The 15289-nt window shown below is 47.0% G+C and overlaps 1 protein-coding gene across 9 annotated transcripts in view; it reads left to right on the forward strand.

Annotated features, from left to right (window-relative positions):
• The window catches only part of LOC119386823 (probable citrate synthase 2, mitochondrial), a 114806-nt gene that overhangs the window by 92269 nt on the left and 7248 nt on the right, over positions 1–15289 (forward strand). For 6 of the 9 annotated variants that reach the window (XM_037654093.2, XM_049413256.1, XM_049413255.1 and 3 more), the window contains one exon: positions 624–1248. The exons of 1 other annotated variant lie outside the window; for it this stretch is intronic. In XM_037654093.2, coding sequence (XP_037510021.1) covers positions 624–788 — 165 coding nt within the window. In that variant the 3' untranslated portion in view covers positions 789–1248. Of the gene's footprint in view, positions 1–623; positions 3036–15289 lie in introns of those variants that run through there. 2 more of the 9 variants (XM_049413252.1, XM_037654092.2) reach the window with 2 other exon arrangements.

A 15289-nucleotide genomic window follows, 5' to 3' on the forward strand; every position in this document is an offset into this window, starting at 1 on the left:
ATTTCACTGCTTTATTCGCTGTTTTTATTTGCCCAACAAAAGCGCATAAAAACAGTGAGTGCACGTGTATGGAATAAAGCATTTCATTAGAAGCACAGGCATGCATCCTTTGATCATAGCGGCTCTTCTGCCACCGTCTTGAATTTTTGATCCGCAGCCGAGACCCAGCAAGGGCCTCCCCTCCAAATCTTGTCGGATTATCTTTTACCAGCATAGGGGGACACTTGCTCGGGACTTTGTGGTACATGCCACACAAATTTCCAAGCCCCACCGCTCGCCACCGTTCCACTAAAAATGAAGGGTAGCAAACGCCAATTGAGATCTTGCACGAGACTCCAAGCGCCAGCGGCAAGCCAGACAAGACGGTGTGTGTCGTGGAACGAGAATGCAGCATAAAGACACAAGTACGATGTTGCTCAAATGGAAAACTTTAAAGGAGGATATGTTGATTTCGAAGAGGACTTTCTGAATGGACATTTCAGATTTAGTTTCGGGGTGCATGATCACTGTGGTTCGAAATTCTGTGTCACCTCTGTGCTGCCTACGAAACAGCTTTGCCAGATATCCACCTTCTCAGAGTGGAATGGATCACAACTTTTTCTTTTACCCTTTTTGTTTTGCAGTACTACGGCATGAAGGAGATGTCCTACTACACCGTTCTCTTTGGCGTGTCGCGCGCCCTGGGCGTCCTCTCGTCACTCATCTGGGACCGTGCTCTGGGGCTGCCCATCGAGCGACCAAAGTCCCTGACCACCGAGGGTCTCATGAAGCTGGTTGGATACAAATGAACACCAAGCGACGAGGAAACAGCCCTCCACCTTTTTGTTCCCCCTCCCCGTCTCCTGTGCCTCCCTCACAGCATCGCCATCCCATCACCGTGAACCACCATGCTACTGCGATTGTGCTTGTTCATTATTGTTTCGCGCTTCTTTACCCACAGCTTTTCTCCTAACGTTTCCTTCGCTATTCTGTAGCGGCCCGTTCATTTTCTCTCCAGCACTCTCTCACCTCTGCTGTTTCGTTTCCACATTTGTTCGTTTTGTTGAAGATGCAGAACTTGCGCTAGCGCAGAACTACCACATTGCAGCCCATTGCAGTGTTGACATGAGTGCAAGCGACAATCTTGGTCAACCTTAGAGTCCTTGCTGAACTGTCAGGAGCGAAGCTGGTCTCCCGAGTGGAAGTTCTGGTGCATTTAGCAATTTGAGGGCAAGCGACCCGCTTCGAACTTGCCCTACGTTTTGCAAGGTCTCCTTGGGGATTGGGACGCTGAATGACTGAAGTCCTTATTAAGAAATTCCCGCTAGTGTATGTCCCTGTGTTGGCTATTCGTAAGTTATTGTGTCATCGCAGTGGCGCCTGTTGACGTTTCATATATTTCGCGGTGTGCTTGTTCTTCCCGTTGATAGATTACAGTTTGACCACTGTCTTATTGTTATGGTTTCCTTTCTTTAATTGCTAAATTAATGTTGTTGCCTTTTTTGGTGACGTTTCTGTGAGTGCTGAACCACGAAGTCAGCACGTCTGTTGTCAGGCTACTCCAGTATAGTTAAACTTTTCCTAGTGCTTGTATGTGCTCGACCTGTGGAATCAAAATGATTGGTACTTTATTTTTTCTCTCTCGCAAAAGGGACGACAGACGCCAGTATTCTGCTAATAATGAATTGTGTGGCCTTTTGTGTTTGTTTTTCCTTTATATGCTTTTGCCTTTGTGCACGGAGTGATAATACATGTAAACTTTGCACGTGCCTCTCCATACAAATAGTCATTGAAACCGAACTGTGTGGCAATTGATGGTGACACATAGACATTGGCAGTCGACGTTACTGCATGCTAGACAAGTTTTCAGTGTTGATGTCTCTAGCAACCGATTTCACCACGGCCACAGTCGAGAGACGGCCTCTGAGCCACGCATTTCTTTTTCTTCCTCTCCTCACAGTGTACTATCTTCAACATCACAACATTGTTGCAAGAGTGTGTGTGTGCGTGTGTGTGTGAACGTGTCAGCAGGTTGCAGTGGTGCCGAATGTTCATCGTACTTTAATCTGCCTTTCTTTTGTCACGCGATTTGCTTTCTTCTGGCGAGCCTACATTTCATAGCCGAGGCAAATTGACAGATGCGTACGCCATCGCCACACGTGCACGTCGTCTGGTGCACATTGCATCGTCTGCTTCGAGGCAAGGACAGGGGCAAAACTTCCGCGAACCATTCATGTGTCCTTCTTAACATCGTTGCACTAGCAGCAATTTTCGGCTCTCCTTCTCATTGCTCAAGGGCAGCAGGTTTCTTTCTGTGCTTTTCATAAATACGTACTACGCGCAACTATGTAACGGGCCTTGGAGTCTCTCTTGTCGGGTGGAAAGGTGGGCACGTTGTTTCCTTTTTCTTTCACCACATTGACCTGTTCCCGAAGACCCAGCATCCAGCGTTGCACTCGTGTCGAGTCCGGTGAGATCACCTTGCGCAAAATGAGCTGGAAGTTGGGTCTTCCGGTTGAGCAGCTTTTCGTGACACTGCCAGAGGTGTTTTTGAGTCCCAGTGATTCGTGTGACGTACGTGCTCCAGCCTCGTCATCTAGTGCCGGGGGTCGAAGCGTATGCCGCACCCCTTGTACTAAAAAGTGGCAGCAATTACGGCAATGCCCCTCTCGTCGACTGTCGCGCCTGGCTGCCGAGTGTTATTTTTAGAGGGAGTGTATCTTATGGCTAAAGAGACGATGTTAGAGACAGTTGTGAGTGTTTTAACTTATTTGTAAGCAGTCCAGTTTCTTTCCTCTTGCAACACTTTGTCTTTGGAGATATGGGATAATAGCTTTTTTTTTTTTTTTGTATGGTTGTGTATCCGTATACATAGTATAAATAGCCCAGCCTGGAAAATGAGCCAGCAATACTACCAAGCAATGAAAGTTAACAACAGTAGGCCCTCTTTAAAGAGAGTGCAGGACGCTGTAATTAGAAGAATGACGTGTAAATGGAAAGTGATGCAATGTCTATTCCATTCAGTGTGATATCTGGAAATAAATGGTACAGATAAACCCCTGTGTGTTCGTGTGTTGACATTTTTTGTCGTTTCGTGACTGCAGGTAAATGGAAAGGTAGGGAAGAGTCATTCTGGAGCAGTTGGTTCATCGTTCTCGTAAAAATTTTGCAAAGGATCTCTAAGCATTTTCTTAAAGGGGCACTGACACAAAATTTTAGCGGCTGAGATTGCCTGCGAAATCCATTCCCGTGAACATGCGTATATCTACAAAATCTGAACAGCGAATACGGCTTGGAAGGTAATTTATATGAATTTTGAAGTTCGCGTGTCCGACCCAGCGCTACTTGGGACATTGGCATCATACAAAGAGATGCCCAGCTAAATCATGACGTCATAGTCGCCATTGCGCTGCCATTCTTGCGCCAGCAGGCTACTATTCATTATGTCTATATGGTTAGGTAGCGCACTTTCGACGGGGACAAAAGAAACGGAAAGCACACGACACTTTTGTCCCCGTCGAAAGTGCGCTACCTAACCATATAGGCATAATGATCAGTCACCAGCTAGCCCAGCTCTTAACCTTATTGAGGCTACTATTCGACGGCTGCTCGCGAGTCCATGTCCGCTGCGAACGTGTGGAAGCCTCAAGAAAGTCTCTGCCACCAGGTGACGATGATGATGACTGCAACGACATCGCAATGCACATGCCGCATGTGAAAGAACGCGAGCAGAGGATGCAGGCAGCGCAGAAGTGCGTCACAGTTTTGTGTGCTGTTTCACACGCTAGATGGCATTAGTTGCGCAACCAAAACTGAGACGGGTCGGTAATAAGCAGACTGTAATTAATTACCTGTCACGCGCTGCAGCAAGCGATGTGCCGTATTATGACTAATAGGCCTCCAGCAAAAAAAAAAAAAAAAAAAACGCCATAGCAAAACTTTTGTGTCAGTACCCCAGACGTAATATGAAATCGCTGTGTACAAGGGCATGCTCCAACAGGCACGTAGGCAAGAGGGGGGGGGGAGGCGACGCACCCCCCCCCCCCCCGATATTCGTCCAGCCGTCTATATTCCCGGGCAACTTTTTTTTCTTTTAGGGGCGAAGCTCCCTAGGATCGAGCCATGTCCCTCCCTCGTTGTCACACGCTAGTACCGGTTGGTTGGTTCCTTAGGGGAATAGCTCAATCCACTACGGGGGATCGAAGCGCTCGCGCTAAGAGGTCTTCTTCCTCTTGTTCTTCGAGTGCCTTTTGATGATGCCAATGAGGAAAATTTCAGAATCGCAGCATATCCAGTAGTGAATGATGACGAGTGGGCGCAGGCAAAACCACATATAAAAATTGGAAAAGAGGAAGCAAGCGAGAAAGAGAAAGAAATAAAAAAAAGAAGAAAAGATAAATAAAGAGAAAAAACGAAAAGGGAAAAAGAGAGGAGGAAAGAAAGAGAAAACGGAAGAGAAACAAAGAAGGCTGCCCAGCTCCGCACTTCCTTCAGGCTCGATCAGAGGGATTTGCATTGACCTCGTGTTCTCAAATTTCAGGTTGGATCCCGTACAAGAGCCTTTGGCTTTACATTTCACCGATCATAAGGCGGTCATAATGAAAGGAAAACGCCGCCCACATCTCAACAGCATATACGCAGTGTGATTAATAAACAACTTGTGTGTATATACTGTATACACGTGTTGTCACGTGTTTCCATGATCGAGTGGGCAATGTACGGGGGTATTCACGGTTAATGATCCCCCGGAGCTTCGCCCACTCGTCATCGTTCACTTTGTGGATATGCTGTGATTTTTTTTTTTTTTACCATGAAAAGACTTTCTTTCGAACAATTAGGCCTTGGGCCCTCCATGAAAAAAAATCCTGGCTACATGCCTGCGCTCCAATGTGTCCATTCGAGTTGGCACTTACACCTCTGCTGCGGGGATCTCCTCTCCTGTGCCGCAGTGGCGTCAGGTGGTTGTATTGACTCTGGGTTGGTTGCTGCGGCCGGTGCGGTCGCGTGCTTTTCGGACACTGCCTTTGCGGACACCAGTGGCGCGATGTTTTTTTTTTTTTTTTCGAAAGCCTACCCTTCGGCATAGTAATTAGTGGCGCGATCTTGTACGCGTTCTTAAATGGAACGGAATCGGTCCGTTCTATCGAACCGCACGCGATTGGTCAATGGAGGGCCGTGACGTCCGTCATTGCCTCATCAAACGCGAATTAAATTTGACCGTCGGCGTTCCACGTCTACGGCGTCGGGGACGAGTGGTGCAAAAAACTTTTGTGCCAAGGAAGTGCTTATTTTGAAATAAAATCACGTTTTAGCGGTCCGCATCGCGTTAGCACACTTCAAATCACCCGCCTGAAAGCCGTCTTTCTCACGTCACTGTTGCCCTGTCCAACGTTCCCCGCCTTTACTGCGCGGCGGCGTGCACCGGCGGCGTGCACCATTCTGGCATCCGGCAACATCACATGCATGCGGCATTTTGTCGAACTTTCTGTCAGAGTGACTTTCACGAGCGCGCAAAACGCACCCGGCAGTACGCGATACCGAAACTACCACTGAGACGCGACCGCGTGAGCGAAGCAGAGCGCCGGGCGAAGGGCAGTTCGGCGAAAACGGAACTTCACGCGCCGTTCCCCATAGCAACACCAAAGATGTTCTTTTTTTCCATGGATCGAACAGAAACGAACAAGCAGCATTTTATTACGTCTCTTGGTGCACGGAAGGTTCTTTTTTTTATTGCAGCTAGTATGATTACGTGTGATTGATTGTAGTCGGACTCTTTCACGTCATCGGGATTATTTCCAAAATGTCCCGCTCGTGGCGCTCATCGCGTGATACATTTAGCTTAATTTCTTGGTAAGTAGGGCACTGCTGTTGATAATATTGCTTTTTTAGACTTTGTCATAGATTGAGCTTTCACTCTGACATAAACTGTTATTTTCCTTTAGTGTCCCTTTAACAGGTAAGTTGACGATACTTCATACTTGATTGTCATAGCTATTAGGGGTGCTGCCTGTAGCGTGTTTCTATACCTATTCACAGTGAATTTTCTATACGGAACGGCCTTTCTATTTTATATATATTTTTTATTTTGTTAGGCCTGCCTACTTTTTTTTTTTGCTATTACTAATCGCTAGGTAACCGGAGCTATAGTTCGCAATAGCGCGAATAGCGGCGGTGTCCTGCAACGCTTTCTGCAACTATATATCCATCTATAGTATAGCAAGGAGTGGGAAAGGGAACTGAGGGTGAAGAGGAATGATGTGAGGTAAGGAGGCGGGAAGAAGGAGGGAGGGTAGAGCATAGTTTAGCGGAAGCGAGTAGGAGGTTGCAGACATGCAGATGCTCAAGCGGAGAGGAGGAGAGGATGGGCAGAGATGAGGAGCAGAGGCACAGGTGGTATAGGGCGGAGTCGGGCGTGGGAAGAGGCAATGTGCAGCTGCGCCGAGCGCAGGTGGCGTGACCTTAGTGATGACGTCCTAGCTTTGCATTACTTTACATTCCATCGCTGAGGCTTTTCCTCAGCTCTGCTGTCTCTCGGTGCCAGTTAAAGCCACGCATAATTTTTTTTCTGCGACGGCAGACAACTGAAGATGAGTATATACATTGATTATGACAGTAATCATGCAGGTCAAGTTAACTAAGTTGTTGATTAGATGAGTACAGGTGGTCAGGTCTAATTGGAGAATTGTAGTCCTTCCTGCGAAGAGCCCATTGCCTCTGAGATTTCCAAAAAGCGGCCGCCGGTAATTTTTCGGTCCGGCTTTGCACATCTCTTCATGCCGTCAGTGTGACTGTGCCGCGTACAACGTGCCAGGATCTATTGGAACGATTAATAATAACTGCTGGAGTTCTGCGTGCCAAAACCACGGTACGATTATGAGGCGCGCCGTATACTGGGGGTCACTGGACATAATTTCGACCAGCTAAGGTTCTTTGACGTGCACCTAAATTTAAGTACACGGGTGTTCTTTGCGTTTAGCCTCATCGAAATGCGGCCGCCGTGGCGGGGAGTCTAGGCCGCGCCCTATAGTCTAGCGCGACGCCTTACGTGCAAAGCTACCACGTAATGTATTGGAAGGATTACGACTACAGTGTTGGTAAGAAGTTGCGTAAAGATACGTCGATATAATATAGCCATGCACGTACGTACAGTGAAGGCTATACATGTAGTGAAAAATCCGTGGGACACGGGGTTTCGCTGGAGTCACTTTTTCGACTAGTGGTCTTGTCTTCAAAGGGAGCCTAAAAGGCCTTGTGGTCTTGTCTTCGAGGACCTAGAATACCTTGTGGTCTTGTCTTCAAAGACCTAGAAGACCTCGTGGTCGTCTTCAAAGACCTAGAAGACCTTGTGGAGCCTTGTAGGGTCCAGCGACAACCCGTGTTATAAGGATTTTTCATTGTTTCATGCTTCCATCTTCCCCTGAACTGTTACCTTATTTAGATTATACATAAGGTGATTGATAGCAGTAAGTTTTTGCTGCGTGTTATCTCATTATAATCGCATTACGACTATGTTAAATTGTACATGACAATAATGCGTGTTTTCCCGTTATTTTCCCACTCGAACCCGCTATAAATAATAAAAAAAAATACGCAATCGACTAAATATATATATAACACCGTTCCAGTTGCTCGTACCAAATTAAATGCCACTGCAGCAACAAGAACAAAACCTTTCACACAAAGTGTCGGAGTGTTACAGCATGGCGCTGGCAGGTCACGTGTTCCCTGCGCCTTTGAAGCGCTGCGCTGGCACAGAAAACACTGTTCCTGAGCAGCTTGTAAAAAAAAAGGAACCGCGGCACTTTCACAACTGAGATGACATGGAACACGTGGGTACGTCGCCTGTCGTTGGTCGCGGACACTGGAACGCCGAGAGGAAATCATTCGAGATAGACGCGATGTACTGTACTTCTTCCGCGAGCTGTTTCCTTGAGATCTTGTTGACAGGGCAGTAGTGGTGGTGAACGAACAGGTAGTAAAACAGACGGCACCTGGACGTTGCCCACCGGGAACTAACAGAAAACTCTTCCAGCCACTGAGATCCCCTGGTCACTCGAAGCGCGGTATTAATGCTCATGATTGTCAGTTTAAAGAGGAAGAACCGATCGGGAAAGAAAACCCTTAAATTCTTCAGGCAACTCGTGTAGTTCGTAACCATCTTCGTCGTTTCTGCGCTCCACACGCGTTTCAGCAACATGTCGCTCCAGATAGCGTCGGCAATCAGCACACCTATCGCGGACATGGTCACCACGTGATCGGTGCTGCTGTTGAAACTCAATACGCTGTATGTAACAAGGGGGATTACTACCGTGCGGTTGATAACGACGATACCATTTGTTACGGCGGCTTGAGAGACGAGTCGTGTGATTCCAGGCGGTCGCTTGTACGAATAATAAGCCCAACCGGATGTAAACAGAGTGATGAGATTGCGTACGTAGTCGCTGGACATAGGAGGAACATTGCGTTCGGGATATACCTCGGTGGGCAACAGTATCTTTAACGATTTGAGGTACGTGGACACGTTTCGCTGGTCGTGAGACGGCAAAATTGTGGCAGCCTCAGCGGAAATAGCATCGACGATTTCGGCGAATATGCGACGGAATGTGTCGTCGTGTTCCCGGCCCCTCTGGTTTTCTTCCAGAACGGCGACCGCGGAGAGAGCGGAATGGCGTGAAACGACACGGCGACAGTAACGAAATGCGGACGTCGAGCTGTGCCGGTTGCCGTACTTCATGTGATCGAGAAGGAGGTCTGAAACCGCTTTGAAGATGAAGAAAGCTGACGTGGTTGGTTGCCCATCGACGTCCAAAGTGGCGGCCAGTATCTGTTGCGTGACCGCCAGGTCCGTATGGTACAATTTCGCGGGCAGGTCAACACCGCTGACATTACGCACAACTGCCCCCCAATCGTCTAATGTTAGTGACGGCACCAGGTGGGCAACGACTGAAGAATTCGACATGGCATAGGTTGCCGTGTAATTTAGGTCAATCTCTCTCTCGATGTCTTCCATAGTTTCTAGGGTGACGTTGATGCTTAAGAGTTGGTTTATGCTTTTCAGGCATTCTTGGCGTAGGTGGTTGTACTTGTCGATAAGCACGGATTCTACACGTGGCCTGGTCTTCTTCAGTGCAATGACCAGAAATTCGCCGATCTTGTCCATGCCTGAGAAGTATAAGTAGTCGGGGAAGCCCCCACGACCGTAGACGGCGATGGCGGGACTTATGCGAATGTCGTACTTGACCGTCATTCCGAAGAGGAATGCGAGAAGCTCCGGGGGGGTTTTCACACGAACAACATTATTGGCTCCCAACGCGTCGATGTACGTCGCAGCTGTCGAGCCGCCGAGCTTGTGCGCATTTTGGGTGTGAATCAGACACGACTGGAAGAGAGAGTGCATAGCCAGGCCGGCCGGTGTCGCTGGCTTCGTGTAGAAGTCGCTTTCCGAATAGTACTCGAACACCTTGATGTTCGGGATATCAGGACCCTCGCCGAAAGAGTTGCAGACATGGCTGTAGAAGTGGTGGCACGGGCGCACGGAAAAATCGAGTTGTCGGTACATCGCCAGGGCCTCGCTCGGGCAGCAGTTGGCGTTGCTGTTCACCGAAGCGCGTTGCAACTCGACGACATCGTAGAAGAAGGCGAACACCAGCATCAGCACGAGCAGGAGAACGAGGGCCGAGAACAGCACGGCCAATACTTTCGTAGAAAAAATCTTAGGCTCGCCTTCAGGTGTCGTTGTAGGCTGAGGGGAGGACGGAGAGCGAAGAGAGGGCGGCGTTATTACAGCCTGCGGGGCTGGGCTGGTTGGTTGGCTGGCTCCTGGTGACGGCGGCCTCATCATTTCATTTTCCTTCTCTGAAGGTACATACCCATTGTGGTGGACAGACCAAGATGTGGATGTTAAGGAAAATGCTAAGTTATATCACTAAATTCGGGAAGAGAATTCATAAAGAATAATAATAACACAACGTAGAACGAATATAATTAACAGTACGCGTTGCTGGGATAGCATGGGTGCGTGATATTTTACAGTTTGGCGCAGAGAGGGACGATGGTTGGTTGATTAGTTGAGTCCTGGCGTATTGGCTACGGGGGATCGGTCATGAATCGGGCGGCAGTAGAAGTTGTGAAAAAAAAAGGATGATCATATGTTGCTCATGTTGTTCCTCCTCCATCGACACGCAACAGTTTCGGTAAAATATAAATAGTGCGTTTCAAGAAAAATCACCTTGCAAACTAGACATACTGCGCAACCAGCAGGAAAGAAGAAGGGAGACAGGAAAGAGCGCTCTTTCCTGTCTCCCTTCTTCTTTCCTGCTGGTTGCGCAGTAAGTCGAGTTTACAAGTATGAACCAACTAGTCTGCAAAGAAGTTTTGCATCACCTTGCAGCAACAAGAATTGCCCAGGTTGAAGAAAAATTCCTGTGACAGGGTCCAAGACAATTGGCATTGAGGGAAAGAATGTATGGATAGGGGAAAAATAAAAGGTTATAAAGTTCTGTCTCAACTGTTGGTTAGAAAATGTCTTCCTTAAAGATGAAAAAAAAAAAAACCCTTTCGCATGACGGAACTTCTAGCGCTCTATGAAGGACGCGGACAAAGAAAGTGAAGACAGGACGAAGCGCATCGTCCTAGCTAGTCTATATTATCATCCTTATGTGTCGACGCATGTATATATTATAAAAATTAGGGTATTGATTTATTTTATTTTATTATTATTATTTTTTACATATTTAATCGAGCGCCAAAATTTCCTACCAGATTTGTAATGTTTCTATTCTGTAACCTCTCTTCTAAAGTACTATAACATTTTATAAAACCACTCAATTGTTGGCCAATCCGCACCAGTGTGTGTGAGCCAAGGAGGTTAAAAAAACCTCCTTGGTGTGAGCCACAGTTGAAGGTGAACAAGAACAAGCATCGTCCTGTATTCACTTTCTTCGTCCATGTCCTTCGTAGTGCGCTACAAGTTTCGCCATATATTCACACCAACGAGCCCCTTCTTACATCCTTTCAAAAAGGAAAGAAGTGTTAATTTTAAGGGCTCGTTTTTCTTTGTTATACACACTATTAATGAGCACTAACAGACAATAATGCCAAGGAAAGTATGGGAGATGGTATTATATAGTAAATGTAAGGTACATGTGAAGAAAGTGAAGTAGACGAAAAGATAACTTGCCGCGGGCAGGGACCGAACCTGGGGCCTTCGAATAACCGTCATGGCTACTGGCGGCGCTGACTGACGCTCCCACGTTTAAGTGTACATATATACCCTATAAAGTGGACGGGGGGATGGCCGCCGCGGTAGCTCAGTTGGTAGAGCATCGAACGCGTTATTCGAAGGCCGCAGGTTCGGTCCCTGCCCGCGGCAAGTTATTAAATGCGAAGCATTTCTTAGCGAACCTCTGGCACTTTGAGCGTTTCTACCTACGTATCTATCTATCTATCTAGCCGCCTACGTCTGGGGGCTCTCATGATCGCCTCCTTAACTTGGTGCCGACCAAAATTTCCATGGGAGGGTAACATGATTTCACGAATACGACTGTCGGGTCAGGACACGAATAAAGTGAAAATCCTGTCGCGTACGTCGTCAAACCCTTTCCTCCAGACACGTGTGGCACATACCCGCTTACCACGGGCCGCGGTGCATGGGTATGCGCCACAGGTGATTGACAGTTTATATCTACCCAGGAACGGCGAGAACAGACATTAAATGCGAGAGCGTTAAGAAAAACCGACATCGGCAGCGTTGACCCGACGAATGGAAAGAATGAAAAGTAGGATCCCAGCAGGAATCGAACCCAAGTATTCTGCGTGGCAATCAGGTATTCTACCACAGAGCCACGCCTGGTCTACAAACTGGTTTGGAAAAACAGCCTGTGCAGGCGTAATGGCAGTGCAACGTCAGTTGTTGTTGTGGTGCGTACTATCTTATTTTACAAGAAAGCAATAAACACTACACATGATACTCCTACGATGCGTATACTCCTACGATACAGACGTCATATCACATTAACGTCTGTGGTCCCAATGTTAGCTCCGCTTTTATAGCAGTCTAATAAACATTACATTTGTATCCCTATGATTCAGCGTGCTATATTCAAGCATTGCTCGACTCTGGAGGAATACATTAACGAAAGTTACGTATCGTATTCACATCATCGCACCGTAAAGTGCACTTAGTCCGCCAGAACGACGCATTGTCCTCTTCATTTCTTACGAGGCTGGGCAATGGCCTCATGCTGACCGAGGATGATGTCAGATTGATTGACAGCCGCTTTGTAGACCAGTCTACGTAGGCCACATACGCCCAGGTAGTTTACGAATATGACAAGCGCCATCCACTGATGTTGGTCTACGTAGACCTATGCAGGCCTACCAGCCTCGACGGCTCATACCTCACCAACGCGAAGAGTGACTTCAGATTCTAACATGTCGCCGGCTCTATCTATAGACAATTTGTCGACGAAATCACCGAGGCATCAACGATTTCCAACGGCTGTACTATACCTCATACTTCACTACACATTGACCCCTCGTCACCGCGATAACGACCTGATCCGATAACTAGTCATGACCAGCTGCTGGTGCTCACTGATCACGGGGATGATGACCTTGTTCAAGAACTGCCAAGAACGTCTTCCACACATGCACAAGCGTTCGTGAAACGTGCGTGCGTTCTCTATCACAAGGGACAAGTATAAGCACTGCATACCAGCTTACGGCTTCTGGTGTTGGTATAATACCCACGCTGCCGTTGTCAGCGTTACCCAACTGTAAACAACTGGTTATATAACACATATGCGGCTCTTCAACATATATGTATGCGGATAAAATTTATACAAATCTTTAGCGTCTTTTTGCAACGTTTCGCTCAGTAAAAAAAAAAAAATACACCACAGTAACCTTCCCACCGCATGCTTCGCATCACATCGACTCCCCCGGTACGTGGGATCTGCCGAATTTTTCTTTTTCATCCAGTTTTCTTTCTTCCCATTTACTTTACATTTACTACTAATAACATCCCCTATACTTTCCTTGGCATTATTGCCTGTTAGTGCACATTAATGTGTGTATAACAAAGAAAAACGAGCCCTTAAAATTAACACATCTTTCCTTCATTCATAGCGACGGTCTCGTTCTGGCAGACTTGATGCTTTCAGGTAGTATGCGAGGGATTATTGGTCAGCTGCCAGCTCGTAATAAGTTCACGTGCTACGTGACGCCAACAGGCAGAAAAAAGAGTGTTCCACACTCGCCGTCATGGCTACTGGCGGCGCTGACTGACGCTCCCACGTTTAAGTGTACATATATGTATATACCCTATAAAGTGGACAGAGGGATGGCCGCCGCGGTAGTTCAGTTGGTAGAGAATACGCGCTACTGGGATAGTATAGGTGCACAATGTTTTACAGAAAGGTTTGCGAAGCGAGCACTCTTAAGCTTAGTAAAAAAGGTAATAACTGCATCATTTACCACCCTATAGACGATGGATGGATGGATGCTACGAGCGTCCCCTTTATAACGGGGCGGTGACAAGTGTGCCACCAGGCTCGAAAAAAAAAAAAAAAAAACCTTTACTCTTTTTTTTTTAGCGTTGGCCTAGTGTCTTTACTTCAATTAAAACTATTTTACTCCAGAAGAAAAAAAAAAACCTTAAGTTTTCAGCTCCGTTCTGTGCCCTTTACGGCAGAATGTCCTTATTTTTTTCCCATTATTTATTTTTGTCCTTTCTCTCTAGTTTTCTGCCACCAATACTCTAACCGTCTCTTACTTATTTCAATCGCGGGTGTGTTCAGCTTTCCATTGTCTCTAAAACCCAAGGCGTCATGTAGGCTCGTGCCCAAACGTACACCTAGGTGGATGTCTCCACATTCAATCAGAACATGCTCCGCCGTTTCCTGATCTTCCCCGCAGCACGTGCATTGTTCTTCTTTACTGAATCTCGCTTTATAACTACCCGTTCTAAGGCAACCCGATCTCGCTTCAAACAGTAAAGCGCTTCCCATTGAATTGTTGTAAAATGCCTCCCTCCTTATTTCATTTTTGCCCTTTCGGTAGTTACTCAAAGCCGGTTTTTTCTCCATAGCTGCCATCCAGTAAATCCTCTCCGCCTCTCTGACTCTTCGCTTAACGCTCTTTGTTGACATACTGCTTACACTACCAGCCGTATATTTACTAGTGAGCCTCCTAGTTCTTTTTCTCCACTGTGTGTCCACGCTCTTCCTATACAAGTAACGGAACACCTTCTCTGCCCATCTACTCTCCTTCATATTCCTTAGCCTTTCTTCGAACCTTATTTTGCTCTGAGCCTCCCTCGCCTCAAAACCTGCCCATTCCACATCGCCCTTTACAGCCTCATTTGTCGTCTTCCCGTGAGCACCCAACGCGAGGCGTCCCACAGTCCTTTGATTTATATCCATTCCCGATTGCACCTCTGCCCTCATGCACGCCACTGAGTTCCCAAAAGTAAGCCCCGGAACCATTACACCTTTCCACAGACCTCGAAGCACCTCGTGCCTATTGTATCCCCACAACGCTCTGTGCTTCATTATTGCAGCATTCCTCTTTCCTTTTGCTGCTGAGGCTTTTTCCTGTACCTCCATGTACCTGTCACCCTCATTTATCCATACTCCGAGGTACTTGTATTCGCTCACCCTCGGTATTTCTTGGCCCTGTATTGACACCGCCTGATCACAAGGGTCATTGAATACCATCAATTCACATTTTGTTACACTAAATCCTAGTCCTAGAGCTTCCCCTTCCCTTCCGCATATATCCGCCAGCTGCTGTATATCCTCTCGACTGTCAGCAAATAAGACAATATCGTCAGCATAAAATAATCCTGGAAGCTTCTGCTCAATCATCACGCCGCCCTGTTTGTGTGACAGATTAAAACCAAAGTTGCTACCTTCTAGCGCTTTTTCCGTATTCACCATGTACAGCATGAATAACAGCGGGGACAAAGGACATCCCTGTCTCAGCCCCTTGCTAATCTCAACGTTCTCTTTGCTACTCATTCCTTCCCATTCTATGCAAACTGTATTTTCTCGGTATATCTCCCTCAAAAGCTGCATACATTCGTCGCCTATGACCATTCCTTTCAATATACCCCACAAAATTTCCTGATTAACGTTGTCGTACGCCCCAGTGATGTCTAGAAAGCCATGTACAAGGGCCTATTTTCTATTTTAGATATTTCTATACACTGAGTGAGAACAACAGGTTATCGTCTAACCGCCTGTCGACTCGAAATCCATTCTGGAGTTGTCCCAAAATATCGTTGTGTTCTGCCACACTTTTCTATTTT

The sequence above is a fragment of the Rhipicephalus sanguineus genome, chromosome 3 (genome assembly GCF_013339695.2).
Source record: "Rhipicephalus sanguineus isolate Rsan-2018 chromosome 3, BIME_Rsan_1.4, whole genome shotgun sequence".
Classification (NCBI taxonomy): Eukaryota; Metazoa; Arthropoda; class Arachnida; order Ixodida; family Ixodidae; genus Rhipicephalus; species Rhipicephalus sanguineus.